The sequence below is a fragment of the Peromyscus leucopus genome, chromosome X (assembly GCF_004664715.2).
Source record: "Peromyscus leucopus breed LL Stock chromosome X, UCI_PerLeu_2.1, whole genome shotgun sequence".
In the NCBI taxonomy this organism is placed as follows: domain Eukaryota; kingdom Metazoa; phylum Chordata; class Mammalia; order Rodentia; family Cricetidae; genus Peromyscus; species Peromyscus leucopus.
This window is the reverse complement of record NC_051083.1, coordinates 17305562-17320771: the sequence shown is the minus strand read 5'-3', so window position 1 is coordinate 17320771 and position 15210 is coordinate 17305562. Positions and strand designations below refer to the sequence as shown.

Sequence of the window (15210 nt, the reverse complement as noted above, 5' to 3'; positions counted from 1 at the left end):
GAAAATATCCAGAATGAGTGCCATTTCAGGTTAGACCCAAGAAACAGCAATAACTAGGAAAAAAGAACAAAGGAGGCCTGTCTTAGTTAGGGTTTCTATTGCTGAAGAGATGCCATGACCACAACAACTCTTATAAAAGAAAGCATTTAATTGGGGCTGGCTTGCAATTTCAGAGGTTTAGTCCATTATTGTCTGAAACCTCAAAGCCCACCTCCCCCTGCCCCACTTTCTCCAACAAGACCACACCTTCTAATTCTTCCAAACAGTGCTACTCCCTAAGCATTTAAATATATGAACCTATGGGGGCCATTCTTATTCAAACTATCACAGGCCTGTTTTTATACTGTTCCAAAGACAAGAAAGGGTGTATCATATTAACAGGACTGAAAAGCATTCATAATGTCCAGGGCAGAGTGGCCAGGGATGGAACATACAAAATGAGAGACAAGAGAAGTAATCAGGGACCAACCCAGAAAAGGCTAATAAAGCACTGTAAGAAATTTCGATTTTTCTCCTAAGAGCAATGAGAATTCTAGAAGAGTTTGGGGGGATTTTGTTCGCATAGATGTGGGATAGGTGTACGTGTGCATAGCATAGAAGTGTGCTCAGAGATCAGAGACGAGCTCTGGTTCGGGTCCTTAGGCACCTTCCACCCTGTTGTTAGAGTCTCTCATTGGCCTGGAATATCACAGTGTGGGCAAGGCCAGCTAGCTGACTAGATTCCAGGGCTCTGCCTGTCTCTGCCTCCTATCTCACTATCACTGGAACTGCAGGTGTATATTACCAGGCTGGGCTTTTTTATGTGGGTTCGGGGGATTCAAACTCAGCTCCTCATTCTTTCAATGCAAGTGCTCTTATCAACTGGACCATCTCCCCAGCCTGTTTTCTTTTCCACCTTACTTATTATACAAACTTCCAACTATATTGGGAAGTTGAAATGGGAATGCCCACCATTGAAATCTCATTATATTTGCTTTATCACAAACCCAACCAACTACCCATCACTGAGTAGTAGTCCATGGTGTGTGAGGAGGCAACTCAAGGACTAAAGATCAGAGGCAAGGAGAACAGTTGGGAAGTGCTGACTTTATTCAAACTAGAGATGATGGTGACTGAGGTTTGTGACTTGGTAACAGAGGTGAGGAGAATTGGACAAAATGGAAACATACTGAGAAAGTATGATTGTAAGGAGTTGGCAGATGCTTGGACCTGGAAGTGATAGGAAGGATTATAACTTGTAATTGGGAATACAGCTCAAGAGTCAGACTACCTGGAATCAAATCTAACAGCTGCTACCCAATAATTCCTTTCTTGTGCCTCAATTTTCTCTTCTGTGAAATGGCCATACAAGTAAACTTGACCTCTCAGGGTAGATATTGAGAGCACATAAAAATGATGTGTACATATAACTTAGAACACAGTCAGTTACATACTCAGTACTATATGAGTGGAAACTGTATTGTTAGCAATCTTATTCAAAAAGTAAACTTCTGGTATTGGAAAGTTATAATCAGAATCACAGATCTATTATTTATTATCTGTATAATATGAGATTTTTTTCATTGAGTTCCTCTCTCATTTTTGGAATGATTTTAGATCCAAGATTATCATTAGGTACTTTTAACAAGAATTATTTGGGTTTATTTCCAGAAAGGCAATTGAGTATCTGGTAAAGACAGTCAGGGGTGGGTTGAAGAGATGCAGTATGGTAAAGTCACAGCGCTAAGCTTCTGAGATTGAACACTCTGTTTCTCCCTAGGTTACTGCCATCAAGCACCTGGATTCTGCCACCACTGAGTTGAACAAAGTCCTGAGGGCCAAGAACGCCACCGAGGTGATCATCGCCACTAGGTCAGTCTTTCTTTGCTTCTCACCCTTTGGGGGATCACAGGCTTTTCAGAGGTCATGATAGATGAGGCTCACTGTGATAGCTTGGGGGCTGAAGGCCAAGGAAAGAATGTATTTGTCTTTTCTAATCATTTTCACTCAGCACAGATTTTCTGAGTGGAAAATTTAAGGTAAAAAAGATAAGATTGGAGTGAGGAGTCATGCAGCTGAAAACAGAGACAAAATTGCAAGCAGGTATTTGGAAAGAAGGCCACAGAAGGGACACACAACCTTCTAGATAATCCGACAGTACAGACCCCTTATTTTCTAATTTGGCCCTGGAAAAGAGCTCTTCAGTGCCTGCTGGTACCTGCTTGCTTGCTTTTTATTTTAAATTTGTATTATTTGTCAACTTAAGCTCTATTTATTTTTATAGTTTACCTATCCACACAGTCCAAAATCAAAAGCACAAGTGTCAAAACTCTTCTTGGTAGCCCTGTAGTTTAATTATTCCCAAATTTTAGCAATCATTTTAAATGGGCAGTAGCATATAATGTGCATTGTTTTATAAAATGTTTGACTCATTTAACACCATATCCTGGGACTCATTCCTTGTCCACACATCAGGATTTTTCTTATTAAAATATTATTTTTGAACATTTCATACATGTATGCATACAATGAAATGTAATTCTATTTACCCTCATTTCACCCCATCATAGACTCTCACATCCTCCTCCCAATACTACCCTAAATATATGTATTTATTTTTTGATAACCCACTAATCCAGTTAATGCTACCCATATATGCATGGGTATGTGGCCAACCACTAGAGTATGGGAAACCTATCAGTGGCCACATCCTCCGAAGCAGGTGATTCTCCCTCCTTCAGCAACTGCTCACTACCAATAGCTTCTCAGTAAGGGGTGGGCCATGGTCATCATCTACTTGCTCTATGCTGGGATTTTGGCTGGCTTGATGTTCTGAAGCTACTGTGAGCTCCTTAGTACAATAGTCATGTCCTGCCCAAAAGATAGATAGCACTTCACTGCACCCTTTCCATCCTTTCCACTCTTCTGCCATATCCCTAAGCTTTAGTGGTAGTAGGATTAATACAAGTGTCTCCTTTAGTACTGTGCGATCAATCATTTCTTCTCATCACATTGACTTTAGTTAGAAGATGCTGCATTAACTGCTTGCCCACTACAAAAAGAAGCTTCCCAAATGACCAAGGTTGAGAGCAGTCCAGATCTGTAAGATTTAAACATGTATTTAGAAGGCAGTTTGACAAGATGACCATTTAGCAAAACCATATCAGCAGGTTATACCCTAGAGCCTACGACCTTCCAACCTGTGGCCTTTTGAGAGGGCTACAGTAACGTGTATGAAATGACTTCCTGTGGATCTGGCCTCAAATTCAATCATAAAACAGTCAGTTACCCCATAACAGTCATGCCGCTTTCACATCTGTGGGCACATCTTGCCTCACAGGATGATATTGTAGCATGCAGGACCCAGCCCTAGTAGATGAGGTCATTGATGTCTTTCCTTCCCCAGCAGCCTGCATAGCTTATGACACTGTAAGAGGTAACCGACCAGCAGGAGAAAGTTTCCCAGGTGTTTTGGAATTGATTCCTCTATGTCATGCAGCCAAAGTATGTGGCGTTTTCCCTCGTAGAATCTTACCGTGTAGTTATGGTGGATAACCAAGGGCAATGGCAATATCTTGTACTGCTTTGGAGATCGCTGGTGCTCCCTGACCAATAACTCATAGGAAGGTATCTCATGCCTTGCAATGAGATTTTAAATAATGAGCCATGTCTTCTGGGAAAGACATCGTTCATCCATGTAGTGTAATTCCATTCTAACTGTTTCTTCTTGAAAATTGTAGTTTTAAATTATCTTAACAAGTGGGTTTCCATAGTTTGTCATACATCGTTAGTTTTCTTTAACCTACTCACTACCCTCTTCCTCTGTCCCATCTTTCAACCCTGTTCCATTTAAGTCCTTTAACCCTGTATTCCCCATATTTAACCATTTTCATATTTATTTTTGTATCTTCTATTTCTATTTTTATTTAATTATAAAATTTAAAAGTTTTTCTAATTGATTTCATTCCTATTTTTAAAATTTATTTATTTTATACCCCAATCAAAGTTTCCCCTCCTTTCTCTCCTTCCCGTCTCTCCCATCACCTCCCCTCTGCACCCTCCATCTACTCCTCCTCCATTTATGTTCAGAAAAGGACAGGCCTCCCATAAATGTCAATCAAGCATGGCATGTCGTGGTAGGACTAAACACCTCTCCTGTATTAAGGTTGGACAAGGCAACTCTGTATGAGGAATAGGTCCCCCTCACAAAAAAAAAAAAAAAAAAAAAAAAAAAAAAAAAAAAAAAAAAAAAAAAAAACAGCAAAAGAGTCAAGGACAGCCTCTGCTCCTACTATTAGGAGTCACATAAGAACACCAAGCTACACAAGTGTCACATATATGTTGATGGTCATATATGAGATCAGTCCTATGCAGGCTCCCTGGTTGTCAGTTCAGACTCTGTGAGCTCCTATGAGCCCAGGTTAGTTGCTTCTATAACTTTTCTTGTGATGACCTTGATCCCTCTGGCACCTACAATCCTTCTTCCCTCTCTTCAGCAGAATTCCCTAGTGTTAGGCTGTGGGTCTACATCTGTTTCTATCAATTTCTGGATGAAGCCTCTCTGATGACTATTAGGCCAGGCACCAATCTTTGAGTATAGCAGAATATCATTAGGCATCATTACTGTGACATTTGTTCTTCAGTCATGTTTGGTTCTATCCTAGCTGTCAGGGTCATACAGCCTCTGGGTCCTGGTGCTCCAGGCAGTGTCAGGGGTGGGTTCACTCTTGTGGCATGGGTCTCACGCTGGACCAATCATTGGTTGGCCACTCCCACAATCTCTATGCCACTCTTACCCCAGCATATATGCCATAGGCAGGAAAGACTGTTTCTTTCCTGTCAAAGGTTATGTGGCTGAGGTTTTGTGACTAGGTTGGTGTCCTAATTCCTGCACTGGTAGTCTTGCTGGGTTAAAGGAGATGGCCAGTTCCAGCTACATACCACTTATTGCTAGGAGTCTTAGCTGGGGTCATCCTTGTAGATTCCTGAGAGTTTCCCTTGCACCAGGTTTCTACCTGACCCTGAAATGCACCCCCTTTCTAGTTGTCTCTTTCAGTACTCTTCCCACTCCCCACCCTACCTGATCTCTCATGTTCCCATCCCCACCATCCCCCAGTTAACCCATGAGATCTCTTCTATTTCCCCTTCCCAGGAAGATTCATGTGTCCCCACTTGGGCCCTCCTTGTTACCTAGCCTCTCTGAGTCTGTGGATTTTTAGGTGGTATGGTTATCTCTTAATTTATACTAATATCCATTTATGAGTGAGTAAGTGTTCGTCTTTCTGGGTCTGGTTTACTTCACTCAGGACGTTTTTCTTCTAGTTCCCTCCATTTGTCTGCAAATTTCATGATGTCATGGTTTTTAACAGCTGAGTAATACTCCATTATGTAAATGTACCACATTTTCTTTATCCATTCTTCAGTTGAGGGACATCTAGGTTGTTTCCAGGTTCTGGCTATTACACATAACACTGCTATGAACATAGTTGAGCAAGTGTCCTGTAGCAGGAATCTTAAAAGTTCTTATTAATAAAATCAAACCCGAGGCGAGTTATTGGGGTCCATGCTGGTAGATCAGAGAGACAGAACAAGCCACAGCTAACCTCACCTGGTCAACTTCTCAGCTGGTCTTGTTTCCTCAGACTGGAAGCTTCCGTGTCCTCATCCCAATGGCTCTCAGCTGAACTGCTGCTGGAAAGCCTGAAGCTTAACCAGCCTCATGCTTAACCAGCCAAATGCTTCTAGTTTCTGGTCCTCACGCCTTATATATCTTTCTGCTTTCTACCACCACTCTCTGGGATTAAAGGCTGGTTTTCTGGGATTAAAGGCGTGTGTCACTATGCTTGGCTTTTTCCAATGTGGCCTTGAACTCACAGAGATCCAGAGGGATTTCTATCTCTGGAATGCTAGGATTAAAGGTGTGTGCTATCACTGCCTAACTAGTGGCTTTTCTGTTCTCTGACCCCAGATAAGTTTATTAAGGTACACGATATTTTGGGGAACACAATATCACCACAGTGTCCTTGTTGTATGATTGAGCATTCTTTGAGTATATGCCCAAGAGTGGTATAGCTGGGTTTTGAGGTGGCTGAATTCCCAATTTTCTGAGAAATTGCCATATTGTTTTCCAAAGTGGCTATACAAGTTTGACTCCCACTAGCAATGGAGGAATGTTCCCCTTGCTCTACATCCTCTCCAGCATGAGCTGTCACTTCTGTTTTTGATCTTAGTCATTCTGACAGGTGTAAGATAGAATCTCAGTGTCATTTTGATTTGCATTTCACTGATAGCTGAGGATGTTCAACATCTCCTTAAGTGTTTTTTGACCATTTGAGATTCTGTTGAGAATTCTCTGTTTAGATCTGTACCCCACTTTTAATTGGGTTATTTGGTTTGTTGATAACTAATTTCTTGAGTTCTTTATATATTTTGGAAATCATCCCTCTGGATGTAGGGTTGGTAAAGATCTTTTTCCATTCTGTAGGCTGACATTTGTTCTGTGGACCATGTCCTTTGCCTTACAGAAACTTTTCAATTTCATGAGGTCCCATTTATTAATTGTCAATCTTAGTGCCTGTGTTATTGGTGTCTGGCTCTGGACTTTTTTGGATTGGGAGACGTTTGATGATTACTTCTATTTTCTTAGGGATTATAGGTCTGTTTAAATTGTTTGTCTGATTTTGATTTAATTTTTGTAAGTGGTAACTATCAAGTAATTTGCCCATTTCTTTTAGATTTTCCAATTTCATGGAGTACAGGTTTTTGAAGCATGATGCAATGATTCTTTGGATTTCCTCGGTGTCCGTTGTTATGTCCCCCTTTTCGTTTCTTATTTTGTTAATTTGGATATTCTCTGTCTGCCTTTTAGTTAGTTTAGAATAAGGGCTTGTCTATCTTGTTTATTTTCTCAAATAACTAACTCTTTGTTTCATTGAGTCTTTGTATTGTTTTCTTTGTTTCTATTTTATTGATTTCAGCTCTCAGTTTGATTATTTCCTGTCGTCTATTCCTCCTGGATGAGTTTGCTTCTTATTGTTCTAGAGCTTTCAGGTGTGCTGTTAAGTTGCTAATATGAGATTTCTCCAAATTCTTTATGCAGGCACTTAGTGCTATGAACTTTCCTCTTAGCACCACTTTTATTATGTCCCTAAGTTGGGTATGTTGTGCATTGGTTTTCATTGAATTCTAGGAAGTCTTCAATTTCTTTATTTCTTTCTTGATCCAGTGGTAATTCAGTAGGGATTTGTTCAGTTTGCATGAGTTTGCAGGCTTTCTGCAGTTTATGTTGTTGTTGAAATCTAGCTTTAATCCATGGTGGTCTGACAGGGTGCTGGAGGTTATTTCAATTTTCTTGTATCTGTTGAGACTTGCTTTGTGACTGGGTGATATATATAGTCAGTTTTGGAGAAGGTTTAATGAGGTGTTGAGAAGAAAGTACATTCTTTTGTGTTTGGGTGAAATGTTCTGTAGATATCTGATAGGTCCATTTTAGTCATAACATCTGTTAGCGCCAGTATTTCTTTGTTCATTTCTTGTCTGGATAACCTGTCCATTGGTGAGAGTCGGGTGTTGAAGTCTCCCACTATCAGTGTGTGAGGTTCACTGTGTGATTTAAGCTTTAGTAGTGTTTCCTTTACAAAAGTGGGTACCCGTTTGTTTGGAGCACAGATGTTGGGATGTTATCTTGGTGGATTTTTTCTTTGATGAGTATGAAGTGTCCTTCCCTATCTCTTTTGATTAATCTTGGTTAATGTCTATTTTGTTAGATATTAGAATAGCTACACCAGCAGGCTTCTTGGAGCCATTTGCTTGGAAAATCTTTTTCCAAACCTTTACTCTGAGGTAATGTCTATCTTTGATATTGAGGTGTGTTTCTTGTATGCAGCAGGATAGATCCTTTTTTCATGTCCATTCTGTGAGTCCATGTCATATTATTGGGGAATTGAATCCATTGATATTGAGAGATCAGGGACCAATGACTGTTAATTCCTGTTATTTTCTTGTAGTTGTTGATGGTGGTAGTTAGTGTGTGTGTGTGTGTGTGTGTGTGTGTGTGTGTGTGTGTGTGTGTGTGTGTTTTCTTTGGGTTATGCTGGTGTGAGATTATTAATCGCCTGTGTTTTTGTGGATGTAGTTAACCTCCTTGGGTTGGAGTTTTCCTTCTAGTACCTTATGTAGGGCTGTATTTGTGGACAGATATTATTTAAATATGACTTTGTCATGAAATATCTTGTTTTCTTTATCTATGGTGATTGAAAGTTTTCCTGGGTATAGTTGTCTGGGCTGGCATCTATGGTCTCTGAAGAGTCTACAGGAAATCTATTCAGACCCTTTTGGCCTCTAGAGTCTCCATTGAGAAGTCAGGTGTAATTCTAATAGGTCTGCCTTTATATGTTATTTGGCCTTTTTCTCTCACAGCTTTTAATATTCTTTCTTTGTTCTGTGTGTTTAATATTTTGATTATTATGTGCTGAGGAGTCTTTCTTTTCTGTTTCAATCTATTTGGTGTTCTGTAAGCTTCTTTTACCTTTATAGGCATGTCCTTCATTAGGTTAGGAAAATTTTCTTCTATTATTTTCAATATATTTTCTGGGACTTGGAGCTGGGAATCTTCTTCTTCTGTTCCTATTATTCTTATGCTTGATCTTTTCATAGTGTCCCAGATTTCCTGGATGTTTTGTGTTAGGAATATTTTAGATTTAACATTTTCTTTGACCGATGTATCTATTTCTTCTATTGTGTCTTCAATGCCTAAGATTCTCTTTTCCATCTCTTGTATTCTGTTGGTGATGCTTGCATCTGTAGTTCCTATTCACTTACCTAGATTTTCCATCTCCAGAATTCCAGTTTGTGTTTTCTTTATTGCTTCTATTTCCATTTTCAGGTCCTGAAAGTATTACTTATCTCTGTCAACTGTTTGTTTTTTTTTCTTGGTTTTGTTGACATTGTTTAAGAGATTTATTGATTTCCTCCAATTTTTTGATTGTCTTTTCTTCTATTTCTTTAAGTGCTATTTTCATCTCTTCTTTAAGAACCTCTGTCATCATCATAAAATTGGTTTTAAGGTAGTTTTCTTGTGCTTTTGGCTGTGTTGGAATTTTCAGGCCTTGCTGTAGTGGGATGGCTTGCTCTGGTGGTGACATATTGCTCTAGATGTTGTATTGTTACACTTGGATTTAGGCATCTGGGTTTGGAATGATTATAGATCCAGGTACCAAAATCTGAATGTGGCTTTGCTGGATGGATATTTTCTTCCTTAGTTTCTGTTTCCTCTCTAGTCTTCTGGATCCCATGGCCTGTGGTTGGGTAGAGGTTCTCTATCTGTGTTGGGGGTTGGACTTCTGATGGCCTGGGTAGCCTCTGGTCTGGCAGGGGTTTGCTGCCCAAGCTTGGGGCTGAAGTTCTGGCTATGTATGTACGTGGCCTCCTATCTGGATGGGGATCCTCTGGGGTTCAGATGCTGGCCTGGCTTCTGGTGGAGTAGGAAGCTTCTGCCTGGTTTTCAGGGAGCTGATCTGTTTTCTGGGGTTCAAGATGCTGGTTTGGCCTCTGGGGATCTGGATTCTGGCCTGGTCTGTGATGGGGTGGAATGTTTCTGCCAGAGGTATGAGCTGGGATATGGTGATGAGATGAGGGACCAGTTGGAACTATGCTGGGAGAGCATGGTGAGGGTTGGGGGGCACAGTATTACCTGGGGTTAAGGATGCTGGTCTTGCCTCGACAAGGGAGAAGAGGAGGCTTCCACCATAGGTGTGGGGCAGGACAAGAAGAGGAGGGGCAGTTGGGGTTATGTTGGGAAGGCATGGGTGGGACAATGAGGGGGTGGCTTACCTGGTTTTCAGGGAGCTGGCCTGGCCTCTGATGGGGTGGAAAGCTTCAGCCAGAGGTGTAGGCCTGGTTATGGTGATGAGGAGAAGGAGGTGAAGGGGACTCCCGCACAGCAGGGGCTCCCTTCCAGACCCTGGATTAGGCACAAACCATACCCAAATACCTGTTTTCACAGAGAGATCCTTTATCAAGCTGGGAAGAAAAGTTAGTAGCTGCTTTCTGACTCAGGCAGCAAACAGCAGCAAATGACCTTGCACGTGTCATTCTTAAGAAGAGAAAAAGGGGAAGTCTGTGTTACAATGGGCTAGGATGCAGTGGTAAAGAGACAGAGGATGAGGGACAAAGGGAATGGAACAGAGGAAAGGGGGCAGAGGTACTGTCCCTCCTGTCTATCCAGAGGGACAAAGGACTGCCTCTGGATAGACAGGAGACAGACTTGGCACATAGGGAAATAGCAGTTTATAAAGGTAAAGGGGAAACCCCTGTTAGGATGAGGTGTTTAATTTTAATTGGGCATGTTAATTAGATGAGTCAAAGGGGACTTTTGATTGCTGGACTTTGCTACTCAGCCTCAGGAGGAGGAAGTGGCCAAATAAGGGACTAGACCTTGGTGGCCAGCTTTAGGAATGTAGTCTAATGGTTTTTAGCAAGGCAGAGGGAATGGGGGAGAAGGGCAAGGCCGGCCAGAGCCACATGTTCAAGTGGGCTGGTGTCCCTTCAGGAGGGGCAGTTGGGGTTACATTGGGCAGGCATAGGCAGGGTGGGGAGCAGTCTTACCTGGGGTTCAGGAAGCTGGACTGGCCTCTGGTGGAAGAGGTGGCTTCTGCTAGAGGTGTGGGCAGGACATGTTGACAAGGAGAGGAGAGGCAGTTGGGCTTATGTTAGGCAGGCACTGGTGGGGTGGGGGTGGGGCAGTCTTACCTGGGGAGTGGCTGTGATTTCATTTTCGACTCAGTTATCATTCAATGTTCTGTTATTTAGTCTCCTTTACTTTGAGTTCTTTCTGTAGTTTTCGTTGTTGTTGATATATAGCTTTATTCAGTTGTGGTAAGATAGAATACAAGATATTTCGTTTTCCCTATATTTTTGAGGCTTTGTGTCCTGATATGTGACCTATTTTAGCATGTAAGTCCTATGGACTGCTAGAACAGTGTGTATTCTTTAGTGTTTGGGCATAATGTTCTGTAGATATCCCTTAGGTCCACTTGGTTTATGATGTCATTTAGCTCCAATGTTTCTCTATTTGGTTTTGTTCAGATAATCTGCTATTGGTGAGGGTGAGGTATTGCAGTCACCCACTGTCACCATGTTGTAATTAATCTGCTGTGGTTTTACATCTAATGGTATTTCTTTTATGAAATTTGGTGTACCTGTGTTTGGTGTGTATGTTTAGAACTGTGATATCTTATTGGTTTATTGTTCCTTTGATGAGTCTAAAGTGACCCTCCTTATCTCTTTTGACTACTTTTGGTTTGAAATCTATTTTTTCAGATATTAGAATGGCTAGGCCTCTTTGTTTCCTAGTTCAATTTGCTTGGAATAACTTTTCCATTCTCTTACCCTAAAGTGGTATCTGTTGTTGATGGTAAGGTATGTTTTTTGGATGCATAAAAAGGATACTATTTTTTAATCCAATCAGTTAATCTGCTGTCTTTTTACTGGGTAATTGAGAAAATTAATATGCAGAGTTATTATTGAAATATATATTAACTACTACCTTTTGTTGATTTTGTGATATTTTCTTAGACTTCATTTGTTTATTCCCTATGAACTCTTGAGTAGGTTTATTCTTTCTTTACACTAAATTATTCCTTCCAATATCCTCTGTCAAGCTGGCTTGGTTACTGGAAATTTCTTTAGTCTGTTTTTATCATGGAAGCTTTTCATTTCTCCCTCAATTTTAATAGATTGTTTTGTTGGTTATAGTAGTGAGGGTTGACAGTTTTGATCTTTCTGAATTTGGAATACATGTTGCTAGGTCCTTCTGGCTTTAAATGTCAAGTAATCAGGTGCTATTCTGATGACCCTGCCTTTATGAGTGACTTGACCTTTCTCTCTTGCAGGTGCCCTTTCAATAGCCTTATTCTGGTTTTAATGTTCTAGCTATAAAATGTCATGGAGAGTTTCTTTTCTGTCCTGTCTATTTGTACCTGCATATGCATTTTTGAATTCTGAAAATTTTTCTTCTATAATTTTATGAAAATATATTTTATGTGTTAGTATAGTATTCTCATTCTTTAATTCATAATTTGAAGTTTAGGTGTTATGAAAGTGATATGAAAGGGACAGAGCGAATAAGAGGTAGGAAGATTTAGGTGAGGAGTGTTGTCCTATTTTTAACTATTACTGCCTTTTAAGCCATGACTGCAACTCCAGCTGCAATGCCCAGAATCCCCCCAGATTCTGTTTCCTCAGGCACCAACTCTTTCAAAGCTACAAAGAGAACTTATCTAAATCTCTGTCCCTCCAAAGAACTCAAGATTCAAAGGTTGAGGTGGAATTCTGCTCCTCAGAGAGGCTAAATAGCAAGTCACTCACTCCCTTTCCTTGCTAGAGTCTCCCAAAAAGCCCCCATCCTTCTCCTCACCCCCACTTAAAAACCCTTCTCCACATGGCTCCTCCCTACCACTTCCTGTCAGCTAGTTGCTGACTCAGCCTCCTGATTGCAGGTGAATTTTATGCAATCAAACAATGTAACACATCTTTGTACCAGTAAACAAATGCTCTAGAGCATAAACAAAAGTAACACACCTTAAAATAATATTCTACAACAGGGGGGAATCTATATGAATCTAATTACAGTTACATACATAGGGGATAATACTTCTCCCAGAAGCCATAGGCTGCTAAAATAAAAAGCCTTTTGTCAGGTGTGAGTCTGAGATAATTCCTCTCTAGTTGTTGGTCATGGTTGTTCCAGAGAACCGCCCCCCCCACCTCCAAAAACAGTACTGCTATTGATAGTCATTAGCTTCTGCAGGAGGATGATTCAGGTTTCTTGAATATTGTGGTCCCTGGTAGGTGACCATGTTCCAGTGGCTAACCCTACATCCGTTATATGTACTCAGCAGTACATGTTATATAGACTCAGAGGTCATGACGTTTAAAAGTGGAGGCGGTAGATCTGGGGGAAGTTAGAGCAAGGAGTGGGGGGGGCGGGATGAATATGATCAAAATACATTTTATGAAATTCTCAAATAATTATATTTATAAAATTAATAAGCCAAATGAAAACTAAGTGGATATATCATATGATTTCTATGATAAAAAAACAGATTAAAGAAATTTCCTCCCTGAGATCTTTCTTCCCATTCCCCACTAATGTTCCCTTTCTATGTTTTTGGCTTCCACAAGTATTCCACATCAAACACACAAATCTAAAGCTTTCATGTTAAGATCCAAATATGAAATGTTTGATTCTCTGGGTCTTTGTTACCTCACTCAATGTACTTCCTTTCTTGCTAAATAAAATTCCATTGTGCCTAACGTGCCAAATTGTCATTATCCATTCATCGATTGGACACCTAGGTTAATTCCATTTCTTAGCCATTGTGATTAGAATGAAAAATGCTCCCCCATAGAGTCATGCATTTAAACACTTGGTCCCAAGTGGTGTTTCTGAGGATGTTAAGGAACATTTAAAAGGAACAGTTTTGCTGGATGAAGTACGTCACTGTGGGCAGGCTTTGAGTGTTTATAGTATTACCCTAATTTCCTGCTCACCTTCTCTGTTTCTTGTGCATGACTGAGATGTGTTCTTTCAGCTCCCTGCTCCTGCTATCATGGTTTCCCAACCGTTATGGACATCTAGCTCTCTCAAACTTTAATCCAAAATAAACTCTTTATTGTTGCTTTCGGTCATGGTATTTCATCACAGTAACAGAAAAGTAACTAATGTACTCGCTACTGTATTGAGCACACTAGATATGCAAGTGTCTCTGTAGTAGAAAATAGAGTCCTTAGGGTATACACCCAGAAGTTGTATAACTAGGTCATTTTGTTCATCTATTTTTAGTTCTTTGAGGAACTGCTACACTGATTTCCATAGTAGCTGTACCAACTGGCACTCCCATTAACAGTGCATGGGGGTTTCCAATTCCTTCATTTTTTAAAAGCATTTGTTGTCTTTTGTTTTAATGTGACTTAGGTCAAAGGACATCACAAAATGGTTTTATTTTGCATTTCCCTGATGGCTAATGGCGGCAAACACTTAAACCTTTTTTTCTTAGACATTTGCATTTCCTTTTTCTGAGAAAACTTTCTTATGTCCATAGCCCACTTTTTAATTGTGTTGTTATCTTGGTATCTAGGCTTTTTAAAAAGATTGTATATTCTAGACACTTCTCCCACCGTCAGATGTATAGCTGGCAAAGGTCTTTTTTCCATTCTGTAGACGGCCTCTTCAGTTGATAAGTCCCCTTTGCAGTACAGAAACTCTTTCGATTCATGAACTTGTACTTTTGATTGTTGGTCTGATTTCCTGAGTTACTGGGAGTACTATTCAGAAAGTCCTTATCCCAACTTATAGCCTTAAGTGTATCCCTACTCTTTTTTCTAGAAGTTTCAGAGTTTGGGGTCCAACATCAATATTTTGATCCATTTGCAACTGATTTTTGTGCAGCATGAGAGAGAAGGATCAAGTTTCATTCTTCTACATCTATATATCCAGTTTTCCCAGTTTATTTAAGAGGCTGTCTTTTTTTCCATGTGTATTTTTGATATCCTTATATCAAAAATCAAGTGACTGAGCCAAACATGCTGGCATGCACCTTTAATTCCAGCACAGAGGAGGCAGAGGCAGGTGGATATTTGTGGGTTAGAGGCCAGCCTGGTCTACAAATTGAGTTCCAGGACAGCCAGGGCTATTATACAGAGAAACCCTGTCTCAAAAAACAAACTAACAAAAAAGTCTTGGGGAAAACAAGGACAAAAAGAACATTCTTCACATGATAAAAGCAGTATAAAGGAATCCCATAGCCAACATCATTCTAGCTGAAGAAAAACTTGAAGCATTTCCACTAAAATCAAGAAAGACATAAGGTTGTCCACTCTCCCCTCTCTATGAACATAATACTGAAGTCTTAGCTAGAGCAATAAGACAAGTGAAAGCCATAAAGGATCAACATCTCCCTACTTGCAGATGAAATGATTCTATACATGAGTTAACTTGGAAAGTCAGCAGTTATCCTGACAGGCCTACCTTTGTGACTTGGCATTTCTCATTTTCAGCTTTCAATATACTTTTTTTTTTGTTCTGTCCATTTAGTGTTTCAGCTATAGAAATGTTTCTTTTCTGGTCCTGTTTGGTGCTTTGTGTATGTCTTATACCTGAATGAGTGTCTATCCCTCTCAATTTGGGAAATTTTCTTCTGTGGTCTTACTAAAATTATTTTTATGCCTTTT

The 15210-nt window shown here is 40.2% G+C and overlaps 1 protein-coding gene across 1 annotated transcript in view; it reads left to right on the top strand.

The window, feature by feature from the left end:
• Window positions 1–15210, top strand: part of Dgkk (diacylglycerol kinase kappa) — a 124730-nt gene that overhangs the window by 83754 nt on the left and 25766 nt on the right. The window contains exon 13 of the mRNA XM_028894036.2: window positions 1760–1851. Coding sequence (XP_028749869.1) covers window positions 1760–1851 — 92 coding nt within the window. The remainder of the gene's footprint in view (window positions 1–1759; window positions 1852–15210) is intronic.